At 40.0% G+C, this 21,075-nt stretch overlaps 1 protein-coding gene across 1 annotated transcript; it reads right to left on the minus strand.

Annotated features, from left to right (window-relative positions):
* Positions 1 to 12,015: 12,015 nt before the first annotated feature.
* On the minus strand, positions 12,016 to 21,068 carry LOC116181975 (fatty acid synthase-like). Its single transcript, XM_031502433.1, has 19 exons — positions 20,470 to 21,068; positions 18,119 to 18,307; positions 17,555 to 18,073; positions 17,280 to 17,506; positions 17,036 to 17,226; positions 16,832 to 16,992; positions 16,532 to 16,786; positions 15,504 to 16,485; positions 15,327 to 15,457; positions 15,125 to 15,281; positions 14,912 to 15,077; positions 14,403 to 14,868; positions 14,203 to 14,358; positions 13,907 to 14,158; positions 13,705 to 13,858; positions 13,456 to 13,660; positions 12,955 to 13,409; positions 12,653 to 12,913; positions 12,016 to 12,607 (listed from the first exon to the last, which is right to left on the minus strand). The coding sequence occupies exons 1-19, from the start codon at positions 20,943 to 20,945 to the stop codon at positions 12,254 to 12,256; spliced, it is 5,757 nt and encodes a 1,918-aa protein (XP_031358293.1). The 5' UTR covers positions 20,946 to 21,068; the 3' UTR covers positions 12,016 to 12,253.
* Between the last annotated feature and the right edge of the window lie 7 nt (positions 21,069 to 21,075).

Consider the following 21,075-nt stretch of genomic DNA (forward strand, 5'->3'; position numbering starts at 1 on the left):
AATTTATTTAATTCCGAGATCAATCAAAGTCAATTAAATTGATTCCCGGTTTTGCGCTTTGATTCGCGTATTTAATTGAATTAATTTAATTATTTCTTTGAGATTTTATTTAATTTGATCCAATTAAAAAAATTGGTGGATGAATCTGCGGAGTCAATCAAGGTCAATTAAATTGATTCTCGGTTTTGAGCTTTGGTTCGCGAATTAAGTTGAATTAATTTAATTTTAATTCGCGGGGTCAATCAAAGTCAATTGAATTGATTCTCGATTTAGCGCTTTGCTTCATGGATTTAATTAAATTATTGTAATTATTCCTTTGATATTTTAATTAATTTCGCCCAATTGAATAATATTGGTGGATTAATTCGCGGCGTCAATCAAGGTCATTTAAACCGATTCGCGGTTTTGCGTTTTGATTCGTGAAGTTAATTGGAATAATCTAATTATTTCTTTGAGATTTCCATTAATTTGACCTAATTAAATAAAATTGGAGACTTAATCCGTCGAATTTATTTAATTCCGAGATCTATCAAAGTCAATTAAATTGATTCCCGGTTTTGCGCTTTGATTCGCGTATTTAATTGAATTAATTTAATTATTTCTTTGAGATTTTATTTAATTTGATCCAATTAAAAAAATTGGTGGATGAATCTGCGGAGTCAATCAAGGTCAATTAAATTGATTCTCGGTTTTGCGCTTTGGTTCGCGAATTAAGTTGAATTAATTTAATTTTTATTCGCGGGGTCAATCAAAGTCAATTGAATTGATTCTCGATTTAGCGCTTTGCTTCACGGATTTAATTAAATTATTGTAATTATTCCTTTGATATTTTAATTAATTTCGCCCAATTGAATAATATTGGTGGATTAATTGGCGGCGTCAATCAAGATCATTTAAACCGATTCGCGGTTTTGCGTTTTGATTCGTGAAGTTAATTGGAATAATCTAATTATTTCTTTGAGATTTCCATTAATTTGACCTAATTAAATAAAATTGGAGACTTAATCCGTCGAATTTATTTAATTCCGGGATCAATCAAGGTCAATTAAATTGATTCCCGGTTTTGCGCTTTGATTCGCGAATTAAATTGAATTAATTTAATTATTTCCTTGAGATTTTATTTAAATTGATCCAATTAAAAGAAGTTGGTGGATGAATCTGCGGAGTCAATCAAGGTCAATTAAATTGATTCTCGGTTTTGCGCTTTGGTTCGCGAATTAAGTTGAATTAATTTAATTTTAATTCGCGGGGTCAATCAAAGTCAATTGAATTGTTTCTCGATTTAGCGCTTTGCTTCCCGGATTTAATTAAATTATTGTAATAATTCCTTTGATATTTTAATTAATTTCGCCCAATTGAATAATCCTAAGGGAGTGTCCGGTACTGGAGCCCATCAGACAATCTTTTCATTTAATAGATGAAGTAGGAGAAATACTCAAACAGCCACAACATCTTAAAAATGTAATAAAATACCTAAGGTCTGCAAATATATTCGACATGTTATGATTTATACAGTATTTGCAATAGGCTAATGACCAAGTAGTCGACGCCTTAAATAAACAAAAAAAAAAAATATATATTGGTGGATTAATTCGCGGCGTCAATCAAGGTCATTTAGACCGATTCGCGGTTTTGCGTTTTGATTCGTGAAGTTAATTGGAATAATCTAATTATTTCTTTGAGATGTCCATTAATTTGACCTAATTAAATAAAATTGGAGACTTAATCCGTCGAATTTATTTAATTCCGGGATCAATCAAAGTCAATTAAATTGATTCCCGGTTTTGCGCTTTTTGATTGGAATTTTAATTAATTTCAATTGAAAAATTGGTGGATTAATTCGCGGGTCAATCAAGGTCATTTAAACCGATTCGCGGTTTTGCGTTTTGATTCGTGAAGTTAATTGGAATAATCTAATTATTTCTTTGAGATTTCCATTAATTTGACCTAATTAAATAAAATTGGAGACTTAATCCGTCGAATTTATTTAATTCCGGGATCAATCAAAGTCAATTAAATTGATTCTCGGTTTTGCGCTTTGGTTCGCGAATTAAGTTGAATTAATTTAATTTTAATTCGCGGGGTCAATCAAAGTCAATTGAATTGATTCTCGATTTAGCGCTTTGCTTCATGGATTTAATTAAATTATTGTAATTATTTCTTTGATATTTTAATTAATTTCGCCCAATTGAATAATATTGGTGGATTAATTCGCTGCGTCAATCAAGATCATTTAAACCGATTCGCGGTTTTGCGTTTTGATTCGTGAAGTTAATTGGAATAATCTAATTATTTCTTTGAGATTTCCATTAATTTGACCTAATTAAATAAAATTGGAGACTTAATCCGTCGAATTTATTTAATTCCGGGATCAATCAAAGTCAATTAAATTGATTCCCGGTTTTGCGCTTTGATTCGCGTATTTAATTGAATTAATTTAATTATTTCTTTGAGATTTTATTTAATTTGATCCAATTAAAAAAATTGGTGGATGAATCTGCGGAGTCAATCAAGGTCAATTAAATTGATTCTCGGTTTTGAGCTTTGGTTCGCGAATTAAGTTGAATTCATTTAATTTTAATTCGCGGGGTCAATCAAAGTCAATTGAATTGATTCTCGATTTAGCGCTTTGCTTCACGGATTTAATTAAATTATTGTAATTATTCCTTTGATATTTTAATTAATTTCGCCCAATTGAATAATATTGGTGGATTAATTCGCGGCGTCAAACAAGGTCATTTAAACCGATTCGCGGTTTTGCGTTTTGATTCGTGAAGTTAATTGGAATAATCTAATTATTTCTTTGAGATTTCCATTAATTTGACCTAATTAAATAAAATTGGAGACTTAATCCGTCGAATTTATTTAATTCCGAGATCAATCAAAGTCAATTAAATTGATTCCCGGTTTTGCGCTTTGATTCGCGTATTTAATTGAATTAATTTAATTATTTCCTTGAGATTTTATTTAATTTGATCCAATTAAAAGAAGTTGGTGGATGAATCTGCGGAGTCAATCAAGGTCAATTAAATTGATTCCCGGTTTTGCGCTTTGATTCGCGAATTAAATTGAATTAATTTAATTATTTCCTTGAGATTTATTAATTAATTTCGCCCAATTGAATAATATTGGTGGATTAATTCGCGGCGTCAATCAAGGTCATTTAGACCGATTCGCGGTTTTGCGTTTTGATTCGTGAAGTTAATTGGAATAATCTAATTATTTCTTTGAGATTTCCATTAATTTGACCTAATTAAATAAAATTGGAGACTTAATCCGTCGAATTTATTTAATTCCGAGATCTATCAAAGTCAATTAAATTGATTCCCGGTTTTGCGCTTTGATTCGCGAATTAAATTGAATTAATTTAATTATTTCCTTGAGATTTTATTTAATTTGATCCAATTAAAAAAATTGGTGGATGAATCTGCGGAGTCAATCAAGGTCAATTAAATTGATTCTCGGTTTTGCGCTTTGGTTCGCGAATTAAGTTGAATTAATTTAATTTTAATTCGCGGGGTCAATCAAAGTCAATTGAATTGATTCTCGATTTAGCGCTTTGCTTCACGGATTTAATTAAATTATTGTAATAATTCCTTTGATATTTTAATTAATTTCGCCCAATTGAATAATATTGGTGGATTAATTCGCGGCGTCAATTAAGGTCATTTAAACCGATTCGCGGTTTTGCGTTTTGATTCGTGAAGTTAATTGGAATAATCTAATTATTTCTTTGAGATTTCCATTAATTTGACCTAATTAAATAAAATTGGAGACTTAATCCGTCGAATTTATTTAATTCCGGGATCAATCAAAGTCAATTAAATTGATTCCCGGTTTTGCGCTTTGATTCGCGTATTTAATTGAATTAATTTAATTATTTCTTTGAGATTTTATTTAATTTGATCCAATTAAAAAAATTGGTGGATGAATCTGCGGAGTCAATCAAGGTCAATTAAATTGATTCTCGGTTTTGCGCTTTGGTTCGCGAATTAAGTTGAATTAATTTAATTTTAATTCGCGGGGTCAATCAAAGTCAATTGAATTGATTCTCGATTTAGCGCTTTGCTTCACGGATTTAATTAAATTATTGTAATTATTCCTTTGATATTTTAATTAATTTCGCCCAATTGAATAATATTGGTGGATTAATTCGCGGCGTCAATCAAGGTCATTTAAACCGATTCGCGGTTTTGCGTTTTGATTCGTGAAGTTAATTGGAATAATCTAATTATTTCTTTGAGATTTCCATTAATTTGACCTAATTAAATAAAATTGGAGACTTAATCCGTCGAATTTATTTAATTCCGGGATCAAAGTCAATTAAATTGATTCCCGGTTTTGCGCTTTGATTCGCGAATTAAATTGAATTAATTTAATTATTTCCTTGAGATTTTATTTAATTTGAACCATTAATTAAAGGAAATTGGTGGATGAATCTGCGGAGTCGATCAAGGTCAATTAAATTGATTCTCGGTTTTGCGCTTTGGTTCGCGAATTAAGTTGAATTAATTTAATCTTAATTCGCGGGGTCAATCAAAGTCAATTGAATTGATTCTCGATTTAGCGCTTTGCTTCGCGGATTTAATTAAATTATTGTAATTATTTCTTTGATATTTTAATTATTCGCTGTATCAATCAAGGTCATTTAAACTGATTCGCGGTTTTGCGTTTTGATTCGTGGAGTTAATTAAAATAATCTAAGTATTTCTTTGCGATTTTCATTAATTTGGCCTAATTAAATAAAATTGAAGGCTTAATCCGTGAATTTAAATTAATTCGCGGGGTCAATCAAAGTCAATTAAATTCATTCTCGGTTTTGCACTTTGATTCGCGAATTAAATTGAATTAATTTAAGTATTTCCTTGAGTTTATATTTAATTTTATCCAAATAAAAGAAATGGTGAATGAATCTACGGAGTCAATCAAGGTCAATTGAATTGATTCGCGGTTTTGTCTTTGATTCGCGGATTTAATTAAGTTAATTTAATTATTCTGTTTGTAATTAAATTGTTCTAATGTAATCAAATTGGTAGAATAAATCGCGCGGTAAATCAAGGTCAATTAAACTGATTCGCGGTTTTGCGCTTTGATTCGCGGAATAAATGAAATTAATTTAACTATTTCCTTGAGATTTTATTTAATTTGATCCAATTAAAATTGGTGGAATTAATTTCATTTAATTTAATTCGGGTGGTAAATCAAGGTGAATTAAATTGACTCGCGGTATTGCGCTTTGTTTCACGAAAGTAATTATTTAATTGAGAGTTTAATTAATTTGGTCTAATTAAATAAAATTGGTGGATTAATTCGCGGAAATAATTTAATTTGCAGTATCAAACAACGGCTTTGATTCGCGGATTAAATTAATTAAATTATTTCTTTGAAATCGTAATTTATTTCGTGAAGCCAATCAAGGCCAATTAAATTGATTTTCGGTTTTGAGCTTTGATTCGCGGTCATTTAATTAAATTAATTTAATTATTTCTTTGCAACTGTAATTAAATTGGTCCAATTAAATAAAATTTGTGGATTAAATCGCGCGGTCAATCAAGGCCACTTATATTGATTCTCGGTTTGTATACTATTGTATTGTATTCTATTTCCTTGAGAGTTTAATTAATTTGGTCCAATGAATTATTTGGTGGATTGATTCGCGGAATTAATTTACTTCGGGAGGTAAATCAAGCTGAATTAAATTGCGCGCGGTATTGCGTTTTGATTCGCGAATTTAAATGTTTATTTGAGAGTTTATATAAGTTGGTCCAATTAAATAAAATTGGTGTATTAATCCGTGGAATTAATTTAATTCAGGGGACCAATCAAGGTCAATTACGGTTTTGCTAATTTAATTTAATTATTTCTTTGATTTTCATTAATTTGATCCAAATAAATAAAATAGTGGATTAATTCGCGGGGTCAATAATGATCAATTAAACTTATTCGCGGTTTTAGTCTTTGATTCATGGATTTAATTAAAATAATTGAATTATTTTTTATAAGATTTTAATTAATTTGGTCCAGTGTAATAAAATTGGTGGATTGGTTATAGCCAAGGTCAATTAAATTGATTCTCTGTTTTTCGCTTTGATTTGCGGATTTAATTAAAATAATTTAATTATTGGTTTAAGATTATAATTAATTTGATCCAATTAATTCATTAATATATTTATTGTGGTCAATCAAGGTCAATTAAATTGATTCGCTTTTTTTGCTTTGATTCGCGAATTTAGTGAATTTAATTATTTCTTTGAAATATTAATTAATTTGGCTCAATTAAATAAAATTTGGTGGATTAATTCGTGGAATTATTTTAATTCGCGTGGTCAATCAAGCTCAATTAAAATGAGTTAAATTAATATAATTATTCCTGTGAAATTAATATAGGGGTAGAATTAAGACAAGGATTGTTTTAAAGAACTACAACGTTGCCAAATAAGCATTTTATTTGTATACGTGTAAATGGGCAGTACAACACAATAAAAAGAAAAGAAAAAAAAGATTCTTATGTGAGCAAGAAAAGCGTTCAATAAAATGCCCTGTACTTACATATAACGTTTTCCTCGTTCTTGTGGAAAATCCTTAATTTTCAAAGCTTACAAATATTCACACGCGAGGAGGAGATGACGAGGGGCTGATACGCTGTGTTTTCTGCCAGCGTACTTGATGCTATTTCGGTTAATTCCGAAAAAAAATCCGTTCACTAGTTCTTATCTTTGTTAAAGTATACTGGGTTCTTCTAGATTTGTGTGGTTTGTGTCTTTGCTAAAGTAAAATGGGTCCTTACGTTAGCTAATTTCCCGTGTGATTTGTATCTAGGTTAAGGGGGATCAATGTCGATTTTTCCTGACCATTTCACGTTGCGAGACTGTGACGTGATTGGCACTATTTTCTTTTCAAATCTCGACGGCCAGCTACAGAGCATGAGATACTTTACAGCTGTTAGTTCGTAGGGCATATAAAATCTTCGAAACTTCATTGTAACTTACCAAAAAAGTTGAGCGCCACCCAGTTTCTTTAAATGATCATAGCCATCTTGTGTGAAAGTGTGAAGTTTGAAGGGAAGTGACAAAATAATCCAACGATTTATTCATAATTAAAGACATTCCCAAAAATTCAACAGTAATTACTAGTAAATTTGTTTTCAAAGCGATCGATAACGTTTACGAAATTAACATTGGTATCATCCCTTGAAGAGGAATTATCCACTAATTAAAAACTTGATTTATTGACTAACAGATAAGTTAACTTAAGTGACCCCATGACTCAATTTTGGTATCTCCGATCCAGGCGCTGCTTGTTGCCGTTGTCCTTGTAGATACAGATACTGCATTCCTTGAATGGATATACGTCGAATAGCTCAAAGTGCAATTGGACATGTATGGAGGTTAAAGTAGAATTGAACCAGAAACTAAAATTAAAAACCTTGTATGTAAATCACATGTCTAATTGTTTCGTACACAGAAATGTAACGCACCTTCATTTAATAAGAGGATTGTTTAGACTAATACGGCAGCGGGTCAAACATCAAATGGAAAAATCTTAAAACGAACACAAGAGATAACCAAATATGGCGGTACTTACGTATGCATCTACTTTAAATTTAAATTATAGCCTCCAATGTGAGAGAAAAGTGTATCTCGATCTAAACCAAATTCTTAAAAATACACAAACAATTGAATAAGCTGAATTTTTTCGCGAATATTTCCGATTTCGTTAAAATCATTCCTACTGACTTTGTGACCGGACTAGGCCTTTTACTCGGATAGTAACTTGCGTTTTTGTTTGGCCATAGAAACAAAAACGCAAATTCGGAAAATCATCGAATGATGGTGATTCCGGTCGAATGTAATGTCTCGACTTTTTAGCGCAATTAACTAATCAAGCGTGCCGCCCCCCTTTTTTTTCCGCCCCGCTCACTTCCCGCAACCTATACCGAATTCTTTGTAATTTTCTCAAACTTTTAAAAATTAATTTAAATATTCACGCTCGAAAGCGTAGTCCCTGACTGTCATTGTGTAACATCCCGGAAATTTATCAATGGGGAGCGACGACGACAAAAAAGTTACGCAACCTCGAAGATTGGTCACGCTCACAAAAATAACGCCACTTTTCTGCGGCGAGCGCGAGCGATCGTACTGCGTGAGGTCAGGAATTTCTTCCCTCTAATTGCGTACAAATGTTTCGTTCGCACTAATTGTTCGTAGACGTTTCGGAAAATTAAGTGAAGATTTTAGCACGGGCCCGTATCAAAAAATTATAATTAGTCGTCTCACCGACACGCATGCGAAAGCGCTAGGTATATTTTTAATGCCACAATAATTCCTCTTGGGATGCGAAGATTTCATCAATGCTACCCGAATTGTTAATTATGACGAGGAGAATATTTTCAATAGGCGGCTTTTGTGAAACGACTTTTCGTTTTTTTTGTTTACTCCTCAGCCTCCTTCAATCTAAAAGTTGACGCAATGAAAAATGAAGTAGCACATATTATTTAAAATCGAACAATGGCTCTTATAACGTGTTGAATAAAGACGTAGAAAAAATCCAATTTATTTTTTATACTTTAATTACCTCTATTTATTGGTAGCGGCACATGACGTGGCAACGTTGCGCTTCGTATGGATTGTGATGAATGCCACAATGGACATGATAGTGCTAGATTTTAATTTGATCCTCTTTTTTTTTAGAGGGGGCCAGCTCCTATCCAGTAGCCGTTTTAAAATGAAGCGTAACGTATTGTGGGAATTTCGTGAATAATTAACGGCAACACCGTCGCGTTTGTGAAAACTTCGTTTAAAAATTACAAATGTCGTTATTTGGGTAGTTTACTGGACGCTTTTGTAGTCGCCGACCGAGATTGATTTGAGTTATGCTGTTGCAAACATCAATTTTCTGGTTACAGGTCAGCTACGAAGGTTAATTTATAGACCACACAACAGATGGGGGGCATTCGGCAATGCACCCACATGTGCGCTGCGGCGGCCTTTTTATGTAAGGGAATCTCGGAATTTGTCATTACCGACGCTTGTTTCGCGGCAAACATCATTAGCCTATCGAAACTTAATAGGAAAATTAGTCACGAACCCTCAGAAAACCACCCCAACTAATAAGGGGGTGGGTTTCGGTCACGACATTCGCAATAACCGCTTAAGATTCGGAAAGAAAGAACGCTAAGAGCACTGTAAGTAATCAATTACTTACGGGATGATTCAATATAAAGACCGCGAAAATTCGCTTGGATCCGCTTTTCATTGATTTTTAAATTATAATTACTCACACCTCGTAATTAGAGGTCTGGAAATTGATGCACTGTTTTTATAGCTGGTTTTGCTATAACCCACACAAAAATGAAAGATATTGCCTAACTACCTATCGGACATATTATCTTCTAGGAAATTGTCCATATAGATATTCTGACACTATTAAGGCGTTGTGCCGTTACCACCGTAAATACAGTGGTAATGGTTGTGCGCGGGTGCACCATCCCGTTGAAACAGCTTTTTGTTTTTTCTGTGCGCCGTAAATTGTTGTATTCGTAATAAAAACTGCAGAGCCCTTGGTAATTTATACTCCCCTCAAGATATTTAGAGTCCTCAGAACGTGTGACCACCACGTGTGAAAACCATTTCCTGGGGGAGCTCTCCCTAATATGATCACCACAAACGTTGATGGTTCTTTTGAAAGTAGAACGAACCATCTAGCGGTATGGGGGGGGGGGGACTCTCCAGGAAAAGAAGCTCTGATAGTCTACGGTGATCATCCTCACCCCAACAGTTGACCGACTTCAATATTTGTTATCTATATTCTCGAGAAAGGGCCAGCCAAGTTTCTTTTGCCTTGAAGGTATATTCTATACCCTCCAGACCCCCCTCCAGTATGATCACCGCAAACTTTGACGGTTCTGTACGTTTTGAAATGAGAACGTACCACCGGGGGGTAGGGGGGGGGATGGAATACTTCCCAGCAAATGATAGTCCTCGTGGATCATCTCAATGCTTATTATCATTATTCTCGAGGAAGAGCCATCGAAGTTTCTTTTGCCTGGGGGGAGTACTCCCAGCAAAAGGTGCTTTCATCGTCCCCGGTGATCATCCTCGTCTCAAAAGTGACGGACCTCAATACTTGTCATCATAAGAAACGCCAGCGAAGCTCCATTTCCTGGGGGAGTTTGGTATGGGATGTTCCCTCCAGTATGATCACACAAACGTTGATGGTTCTGTACGTTTTAAAACGGGAACGTACCACCGGGGGGTCTGGGGGGTATGGAATACCCCCCAGGAAAAGAAGATTTTATAGTGCCATATGATCATCCCCACGCCAACAGTGTTTTTTTTGCTTGGGGGGTATTCTATACCCTCCAGACCCCCAGTGACCTATACACTCCTTAAGATATTCAGAGTCCTCAGCATGTGTGATCATTTTTTAGGAATAACCATCGAAGCTCCAGTTCCTGGGGGAGTTTGGTATGGAATACTCCTCTGAATGGGATAACAGAAACGTCGACGGTCCTCAATACTCGTTTTCATTATTCTCGAGGAAGAGCCATCGAAGTTTCTTTTGCCTGGGGGGTATTCCATACCCCCCAGATCCCCCGGTGACGTATACACCCCTCAAGATATTCAGAGTCCTCAGTATGTGTGATCATTTTTTAGAAAAAAACTTCCGGAGCTCCATTTCCTGGGGGAGTGTGGTATGGAATGTTCTCCCGAATGGGATCACCACAATCGTTGATGGTTCTGTACGTTTTGAAACGGGAACGTATCACCGGGGGGGTCTGGGGGGTATGGAATACCCTCCAGGAAAAGAAGATTTTATAGTGCCATATGATCATCCCCACGCCAACAGTAAGTTTTTTTTGCTTGGGGGGTATTCTATACCCTCCAGACCCCCAGTGAGCTATACACTCCTTAAGATATTCAGAGTCCTCAGCATGTGTGATCATTTTTTAGGAATAACCATCGAAACTCCAGTTTCTGGGGGAGTTTGGTGTGGAATACTCCTCTGAATGGGATAACAGAAACGTCGACGGTCCTCAATACTCGTTATCATTATTCTCGAGGAAGAGCCATCGAAGTTTCTTTTGCCTGGTGGATATTCCATACCCCCCAGACCTCCCGGTGGTGTATACACCCCTCAAGATATTCAGAGTCCTCGGTATGTGTGATCATTTTTTAGAAAAAAAACTATGGAAGCTCCATTTCCTGGGGGAGTGTGATATGGAATGTTCTCCCGAATGGGATCACCACAATGGTTGATGGTTCTGTGCCTTTTGAAACGGGAACGTACCACCGGGGGGTCTGGGGGGTATGGAATACCCCCCAGAAAAAGAAGATTTTATACCCACCAGTGACCTATACACTCCTCAAGATATTCTGAGTCTTTTCTGTCATCTGATTCCTCAGGAGCTTTGATAGTCCCCGGTGATCATCCCCACCTCAACACTGACGATCCTCAATACTCGTTATCATTATTCTCGAGGAAGAGCCATCGAAGTTTCTTTTGCCTGGGGGGTATTTCATACCCCCCAGACCCCCCGGTGACGTATACACCCCTCAAGATATTCAGAGTCCTCAGTATGTGTGATCATTTTTTTAGGGAAAACCATCGAAGCTCCATTTTCCAGAAAGAAAACATGAATAATTCGCTGAGATTGTGTTCAAACCGATCAAGATCAACTGCACGAGGTTTCCTTTCCAGCGGATCAAGACAGCTTTTCGTATAATGCACGTTTAGTGCTTCTCGAAAAACGCATATTTTTGCATATTTTGTGACATATACAAAGTTACGCGAGAATAGTGTCTCGCTACTTTTTTTTAACAAACGAAGACAGAAGCAAAATATGAAAAATTCGTATTGTATTGGTGGATCCATATTTGGGATGTTATGCTTCATATTATCGAGTTTGTCTTTTTTTTGGAAAAGACAAACTCGATGATTTGAATGAAAAATTCGCTCAGAATATGTTTAATCAGAGATAAAATATGCGAAAACTAATCTAAGCTTGCGGTTTGGAAGAGTTTAGAACATTTTCATTGCGACTAAGAACAAAAATTAGAAAATTTTTTAAAGTTTTGCGTATGTAAATGTTAAACATTATGTAATAATTTTGAAGACATTCTTCGACTTTACGGAAATAGGCGGAAAATGAATATAACGATGCTGAGTTCCGAAGATACTCAGGGTTTCGTATATCCTAAAGCATGTAAGATCTGGGTGATAAGTCTTCCAAGGTGTAAGTGCGTCTAGAGAACTATTGCTCTTTATTGTTGATTATCTTATTGATATAGTCGGCAAGCTCGGGATTCTGCACGACGGTCGTGTGGGTCCCTACGACCGTATGCACCCGAACGGGTTTCTCGCACAGCTTCTGCAGTCCGTAGTTCTCGTCGTAGTTGACGAAGGGCGATTCGTTCGGCTTGATCAGCGTCACCTCCGACTTCAGCTTTGGAAACTTCGCCTCGTAATTATAGACGGATTTCGTTTTCTCGCAGATGGCGATGGCCACCCGCCTTTGGTGCTCTTTCGAATGTGGAATTCCTTCGGGTATCGCTTCCAGTAGGTACTCGACGCGTTCCTCCAACGTGCGCAACTGGCGGACAGCTTCCTAAGAAAAGTCGATGAAATGGTGCAGAGCTGAGACATAGTTTACCTGGTGCACCATTGTAACCTCCATGGGTGCGTATGAGGTGATTATGTTAAACAGTACGGCCGTCTCCAATGAGGCCTCCGGCTCATGTTCCGACGGGTACTGTAGCTTTATGAGTTTCTTTAGCATCTCCGGCGCGCCGTCGATTAAAACCACTTTTCCGATCAATCCACGGACTTCTAAGATGGAAGCGAGCTCTAACGCGACAACGCAACCATACGAATATGCTACGAGGTTAAAGTGATGTTCGACGTGGGGTATTAGCTAAAATGCGATTAGTAAAGAGAAGTGAAGGAAATAATTACCTTTAGTAGTGATTTAGCGAAGGCTTCCAAGCGGAAATCGCTGGCGTCGTTTGCATACTGAACACACTCCACATGAGCGTTTAGCTTCTTAGCCAAGGACTCCATGGTTTCGGCTACTCCTTCAATTCCCGGCAGAAAAATTGCCAATGGTGCCTCATCTTCTTTCTTAGCCAAACTTTCCATTTGCTTTAGTGGTATTTTCGATTCCTCCTCCGTGCCGAGGTGAGTGATGAAAATTTTAGTACGTGGGGGGAGGGTTGGAGCTACGGGGTCTAATGCTTCTTTGAATAACCGCTCTTTTAGTTTGGCGAAGGTGAGGGTTCGGATTTCTTTAGGGCTTAGGAAGACTTCACAGTCACGTTCGAGGGTCTGCTTTATTTCAACCGTGGTCATGGAGTCCATACCCATTTCGGATAAGGTGACGTGCTCGCTGATCGTCGTCATATCGGTTATTCCTAAACAAAGCAGGGGAGTTGAAGGTGGTACTAGGAGTAAACGTACCCATGATGCTTTTGATAGCGATCATGACGCTTTCGGTGCCTTCGGCGATGCTCTTCTTTTCCGCAACTACCATACTTGCTACGACGGACTCGTTTTGCAAGAGGAAGGTTTCCAAGGTGCTCAGACAAGACGAGACACGCTGTGGCAGTGTGCCCCCAATCACAATTTCTTTGTGCTGCTCTTGCATTTCTGCAACCAGGCCGACCTAAAATAGAGCGTGATGAACTCTGACGCTGACGAAAGGCGCACCTCTCCGATCGCTCCCCACTGTATTGCCAAACCTGGGTAGCCCTCCCGTTTCCTTTTCTCGCAAATCCTTTCCATGATCGAGTTGGCCATGCCGTAGGTGGTCTGACCTGTATTGCCCCTTCCACACGAGACCGACGAGAACACAACGAAGTGCCTAAGGGGTAGTTAGTAGAGTGCGAAGCACCAGGTTGGGGTAGCTTACTGTAGATGGGGGCAGACCTGCCGGCTTAGGGCATCTAGGTGCTGCGTTGCACGGGCCTTCGGCGAGAGCACTTTTACGAAGTTCTCCTCCGTCTGGTTCTCGAAGAGGTCGTCCCGAAGAACCACCGCCAAATTGAAGATCGCGGCTACGGGTGCAAGCTTCTCCGAGCTCTCCAATAGTTGTACACACCCTTCTTCGGTGGTGACGTCCTCTGTGGCCACCCTTATGACAGCCTCGTACGTTTTCCAAACTCTAAGGGAAGATGTTTATCAAGGGTTGATCGCAACTGATCTCACCTAAGTCGCGACGCAGCGTAGCCATTTCTGACACCACTTCGAGAGACTAAAACCAACTTTCGGGCACCTCTTAGTATCAACCAATCAACCAGTTCCAGTCCAAAGCCTCCCAAGCCTCCTAAAATGATGTACGTCATGGAAGGGTCGCAGGAGAATCTGGAATGGTTGGTCATTAGTGATCCCCTGAATAGAAACCGTACCTTGGGAGAGCCTTGAATAGGCCGGGCGATTGCTGCTTCTCATCGCGTATCTTAACGACGACTTTTCCTATGTGTTTACCTGCCGCCATGTAACGGTAGGCTTCTTCCACTTGATCCATGTTGAATGTGGTAATGTGCAAAGGTTTAACCGCCCCTTGTTTCAAGAACTGATCCAGGATTTGTTGTAGTTTGTGCTTTTGATTGTGGGCGTCTTTGAAGTACATGTCTAACATGCAGCCGGCATAACTACGCCCTTTGCTAAGTGCAGAAAGTGCAAGTTTGTTGCTGTTGACCAAGTCGTATTTGCCTATCTCGACGAAGTATCCTTTCGGCGCAAGGCACTGAAGTGACGCTTTTAGTTTTTCCTCGGCCAGGGAGTTTAGAACCAAGTCGACCCCCCTTCCTTTCGTGTACTTTAAAACCATCTGCACGAAGGAGGTGTCGCGAGAGTTGCCGATGTGGCTAGCTACGAACCGAATGAGTTCGCGTGGATTAGTTTACCTGCTTACCTGGTATTTCTGGGAATGTTTCCATGATGAACTTTCTCTTCTCCTCGGTACCGACAGTTGTGAATATTTGGCACTTGTAAAACAAGGCGATGTGAATAGCTGACTGCCCTACGCCTCCAGCCCCGGAGTGTATCAGGAGACTTTGTCCCGGTTTGAGATGGGCGCTCTTAAAACCGTGCTACTAAACGACGGAAGAGCTTCATTGACACTTACCACAAAGAAACTGCACAATACAGTTGAGTAGGCCATCGGAACACTGACGGCCTGAGACATTGTCCACTCCCCTGGTATCCTCCAGATCATCTCACTGTCGGGGACAACGGAACTGGCCATAGCCCCACACTGTACAAATCCCATTACCCTCTCGCCCCTACAACTGCATGCTACACCAGGTTTACTCAGTAAGGGAATTTACCTTGCATCTATGCCAGCGTACTCAAGACCTTGCGCTGTGGCTAAAGCAAGCCGATCCTTTATGAACGCCTCCAAAGGAACACGACCGGAAGCCAACATAATATTCAGGAAGTTGATGGAACTGGCGTATACCTACACAAGCCTTTAAACCACGACCTGATGGAACATTCTTACAAACCTTGACCAATCGTTCTGGCTCCTGAGCGTTGACCTTTGAGACGACCCCTTCGACCCAACTTAGCGTCGACAAGTTTCCAACCACGTTCTGGTTGCAAAAGACATGCTGCCTTTCAACTTCCCCCACGCGCTCCAGTGGCAGATGTCGATAGGTACCCCAAGCGCCTTGGTTCAACACGTTAATCGCTAAGTCTTTGCTCAGCTGTTCGCTGAAGAGTGGATCAGATAGGTTAAATTTAACGTCCTCGTCCTGAACAAACACGCATTTCAAGTTCATCCCTCCAGGTTCGCGTCTTAGACAATTGACAAATCCGAGGACGCCGCCTAGGGGCTCATTTTCGACGACCACCAACGTTTTGGTTTCATTGCGCATGGCACTCTGAAGTTTGGGCAACCAGTCGTAAGTTGTACCATCAAACTTGGCCATGACCACGTGCTCTTTCGGGTAACTCACAACCTTCCTCAGCAACACCAGCGTTTCAGTTTCAGTTTTAACTTGCGCCAGAAGCGCGAGACTAGGGAAATTTGGAGCGAACTCGCCTTTCTCCCTTGAAATAATAATGCCGTTCTCCTTGAGGACGCCTTCAGCCTCCTGGAGGAGTTCACTGTTACCCGATCCCCTCTCGAGAATGACTATCGCGCATTTCTTTTCGGCGGACAACGCCTTGTTGTGGACCTTCATGTTTGGAACCGTTAAATTTTCGCCGCCCAAAATTGTAACTTCGGTTTTAACCAGCGGCTGATCGTTCAAAGCCTCTTGCAGGATTGGAGCAATCGCGTCCATTTTCGCGACCTCCACGATTTTAACCTTCAGCGAGAAAGTGTTCTCAAGGAAGATCTGCACCAGGACGCGTACCGCAGATTGCATGGGCAGCTCGGTGTTAAACGGTACGAACTTGTGCGTCTCCAGGACCGGCTCGGCGGTCACCTTACGGCGTAGAATGGGCGTTGCGTAAAGCTTCCGCAGCTCGATACCTCCACACCTACTCCACTAATTATAATCACCGCGGAAGAGTCTGCCTAACTCACCTGATGGCATCTGACTCGCGGTGGTTGTACACAGGCAGTAGAGATGGATTGTCCAACTCCTTAACGTACTCGAAGTGCTTCATGGCGTCAATCTTCAACTGACCGATGAACGTGGGGACGTACAGACTCCGCGTATCTTCCCCGAGAATCTTTGTCTGCATCATGTTATCGATAAATGCGATCCAGTTACGGTCCCATTTAATCGAGCTGATCAATCCCGTTATATGGGCTTTTTCCTGCGCGCGAAACGCTCCCCTACAAGAATTCAATACAAACCATCCCCTTCACCAAGTCACTTACGAGTAGTTGTAACCCCGCAGGCGTAGCTCTTTGTAAATATCTTTTGTTGCGAAGGAGATTCCCCCGTCATCTTCAGGTGACAAGGAAAGGTCAATGAATTCGTCCGTGTGTGAGAGGGTGCGTATGCTTCCGGAGACGATCACTTCATCGACGTCTCCGATCTGAAGTGAACAAGGTAGGACGGTTAGTAGAGACTCTATTTACCTCAAATCTGTTGGTTCCTCGGGTTATGGTGATCTTAAATTCCATCTCCGATATTTTGGAAATGTGGACGGCTTTGTGGAAACGCACGTTGTCGAAGCTCACCCGAGAGCCGGCTATTGGAACATCCACAATTTTACAGTACGTCTCCCAGACCATGAAGAGGAAACCGGTTGCGGGCATTATCGTCATGCCTAAACACGTGCAATTTCAGCCCGGGGAGGAATTGAGACTCTGTTTGACTCACCATCAATGACGTGCCCTGGTAAGATAGACCAGTCAATGTCCTTATTGATCAAAGGAATCACTTGAGTGCCTGGATGCAAGACCTCCTCCGTGTGGACCATCGTAAACCAATCCATGTCGTAGTTCCACTTTATTAGTGGCGAGATCATGGGCGTACCTCTACTAACCGGCCACTTGACTGGCGGGTACAGAGCTTCCACGTTGGGATTGTGACCGAGCATATAAAGGCTGCAACGGAACTCTGCAGGAGAAGATCGCGCTGTCGGCGATACTCACCTTCCCACCACATCCAGAAATGAGGTCACGGCATCCAATCCCGAAACGTGCAAGGAGGTGAAACCATTCAGTTGGATGTGATCCGAACCGAGTACGACAACGGCCAGCTCGGTATAACGACCCTGTTGCACCAAGCGCGCTTCCAAAGGTTTGGGATTTAGAAGACTGTGAAGTATCCCTTCCGGATTGGGCATCACCTTTTGTAGCCGGCTCAACAGCACCGAGCTTTTGGTACTTAAAGCGTAATCGAGACGCAGATCATCGCCCACCAGTCGAGAAATTTCGTACCCGACCGCGATTGCCTGTTCAAAATTGATCCGCCCGTTTGCGTAACCGGCGGATAACTCCCCGATGGACATCCCCGCCGCGCAGTCTAACGATAAATTCAACCCCTTGAGCAGCTCTATGAAAGCGAGCTGAATGGCTAAACTAGCGAGTACTAACTCTCGTCCGTCTTTACAATCGCAATTTTTGATTATCTTGACCACATCAACTTGGGACGGTAGTAGTGAGGCGATTCTGTAAGGTGAGGGTGAGGTTTCGTGCCTGGGATTGAGAACTCACCTCTGTATCGACGCGAAAAACACTGAAAACCTGAACAGTCCACTGCCGATGTCGAGAAGGTCCAAGGTTGGTCCTGGAAGGAGCAGACATACTCGACTCTTATCGTCGAACCTCGTCGAGCTCCGCTTCAGTTCGCCAGCCTTGGAGTGGATAATGTACCCACGATAAGGGTGCTCAGAATTAATACCCCTGCGGGTGGAATGTTATTAGCCATCAAGATCTGACCATCAGAGCCTTTTCTTTCCATTTAAAATTCAGTAAAGACCTTTCTGATGGAGTCGCTAATGTGTTGCAGGAGAGATTTCGAAGCTTGAATGCGATGCTCATTGGAGGATGGCTAAAGATTGACTTACTAATTGCAATTCCGATATTGAAGGATGCTGCTTCGGAAGAGGAACTGAATCTGGAGTATGAGAGTCAGGCTTCCTATGACTTCACTTTCACTGGATGAACTCAAAGAAACAGCAAAAAGGTCGAGGAAGTATAAGAAAGAGGAGTCGGGAAAACCGAAGCAGATGGAGTATTTGCATAGAGACGGAGAATGTGAAGAAGTCAAAAATAGTGAATAGCTTGCCAAAAGCCTAAGTAATCAAAAAAGCTGAGTTAACCGCAGAAAGTGCAGAATTCGAAGGACCCGGAAATGCCAAACAAACAAGAGGAAGCCGAGGAAATTTAGACGTCAAAGGATACGAAGAATCAAGAAAATCGGAGGTACCGACGGAAGCAGTCAAAAATCCAGAAAAGCTGAAGAATCAGGAAAAGGGCAGAAGAAACCATGGATGAAACAGAAGCCGAGATAACAAAAAAAGCAAAGGAGAACAGGAGGGCCTTTTCTAAGCTCAAGTACAATACTTTTACATCAGCAAATAATATGGGAGAAGGTGGTTTGCTCCTAATTCATTTAGCATCCATTAGAAAAATGTAATTTTCTCTGATTACCAGGAGAACGTTATAATGAGGAGATCTCTTTCTAAGTCTCCGCCTAAGCTCAGGGAAAACCTTTTTAGCAGGAGAACAGAATGGACGAGGGATGGTTCTGTTCCTTATTCGCGAAATACTTGTTCAAAAATCCCAATTTTCTCTCACAGTTAGGAGAACATAATCCATGAAGATGTCTTTTTCTAAACTCACGAGAAATGACTTTTTTATCAGGAAAATAGAATGTACAAGGATATGTTTCTGCTCCTAATTCGCGAAATACCTGTTCAAAAATCCCAATTTTCTCTCACAGTTAGGAGAACATAATCCTTGAAGATGTCTTTTTCTAAGCTCACGAGAAATGACTTTTTTATCAGGAAAATAGAATGTACAAGGAGATGCTTCTACTCCTAATTCGCGAAATACCTGTTCAAAAATCCCAATTATCTCTCACAGTTAGGAGAACACAATCCATGAAGATGTCTTTTTCTAAACTCACGAGAAATGACTTTTTTATCAGTAAAATAGAATGTACAAGGATATGTTTCTGCTCTTAATTCGCGAAATACCTGTTCAAAAATCCCAATTTTCTCTCACAGTTAGGAGAACATAATCCATGAAGATGTTTTTTTCTAAGCTCACGAGAAATGACTTTTTTATCAGGAAAATAGGATGTACAAGGAGATGTTTCTACTCCTAATTCGCGAAATACCTGTTCAAAAATCCCAATTTTCTCTCACACTTAGGAGAACATAATCCATTAAGATGTCTTTCTCTAAGCTCACGAGAAATGACTTTTTTATCAGGAAAATAGAATGTACGAGATGTTTCTACTCCTAATTCGCGAAATATTTGTTTGAAAAATCCCAATTTTCTCTCACAGTTAGGAGAACATAATCCATGAAGATGTCTTTCTCTAAGCTCACGAGAAATGACTTTTTTATCAGGAAAATAGAATGTACGAGATGTTTCTACTCCTAATTCGCGAAATATTTGTTTGAAAAATCCCAATTTTCTCTCACAGTTAGGAGAACATAATCCATGAAGATGTCTTTCTCTAAGCTCACGAGAAATGACTTTTTTATCAGGAAAATAGAATGTACGAGATGTTTCTACTCCTAATTCGCGAAATATTTGTTTGAAAACCTATACTCTGTGTTAAAGTGAAGTGATTACGATGCAGTGTTCAATGTGTGGTAAAAGGAGGCACTCATCCCGTAAATGTCTGCAGACAATATTGAGCATTTCCTATCTCATAGTCCTGTGTTTATTAAATACAGTGCTACTACTCCCGTGCGTCCAGTTTTTCGTCGCATCATGTCATGAGTGAGGAAAACCAAGGGGAGAAGAGACCCCCCAGCCCACGATGACTATATTTTTCCTTCACAAGGCAAATTGAATGGGGATTTGGTGAAATGGAGGATGGTACTTACTTGAATGCCTGTTGAAGTAACCTGCAATACTCGGCGTCCAGTTTACGCCCACCGATGTCATCAAAGATGGTTTTCAGAGATTCCGGCACGCGACCACTTACGCACATGAGTCGCGGTAAGTCATCTTCGGGCAGTCCTCCATTAACCTTTCGTTGTTCGAACCTCTTAAGGACAACGTGCGCATTCGACCCGCCAACGCCGAAGCAGTTAACCGCAACCATCCCCGAGCCGTTTTCCGGCCACGGCATTTTGTCCAAGGGAACCACCACTCTGCCATCGACCAAAGACTTTATGCACTGCCGTGGTTTCTCGTAGTGGATGTTTGGCAAAATGCAGTCGTTCTCCATTCCGAGCAAAACCTTGACTATCGAGCACAATCCACTCGCGCCCTCCGTGTGACCAAGGTAGGACTTGATGGAGCCGGCGATCAGTGGCTTATCGCGGTGGGCGCAGAAGACTGGTTCTATTGCGCCCATTTCCTCGGGATCGCCGACCTTGGTGCCGGTGGCGTGCGCTTCGAGGAAGTCGATTACGGTCGGATCTAGTTGGCATTCCCTGGTAAATGTCCTCTAAGAGGACCTTCTGCATTTCGCTCGACGGGAACAT

Source organism: Photinus pyralis, unplaced genomic scaffold (genome assembly GCF_008802855.1).
Source record: "Photinus pyralis isolate 1611_PpyrPB1 unplaced genomic scaffold, Ppyr1.3 Ppyr1.4_unclustered_Scaffold3103, whole genome shotgun sequence".
NCBI classification, from domain to species: domain Eukaryota; kingdom Metazoa; phylum Arthropoda; class Insecta; order Coleoptera; family Lampyridae; genus Photinus; species Photinus pyralis.

Excerpts from the sequence above, each read along its gene's own strand:
- LOC116181975 (XM_031502433.1), bottom strand. The coding sequence starts at position 20,945 with ATGGGCGCAATAGAACCAGTCTTCTGCGCCCACCGCGATAAGCCACTG. Across the intron at positions 17,507-17,554 it reads TTTCTGGATGTGGTGGGAAG|CCTTTATATGCTCGGTCACA; the intron begins GTGAGTATCGCC and ends GTTCCGTTGCAG. Across the intron at positions 12,608-12,652 it reads AGGTTACAATGGTGCACCAG|GAAGCTGTCCGCCAGTTGCG; the intron begins GTAAACTATGTC and ends GACTTTTCTTAG.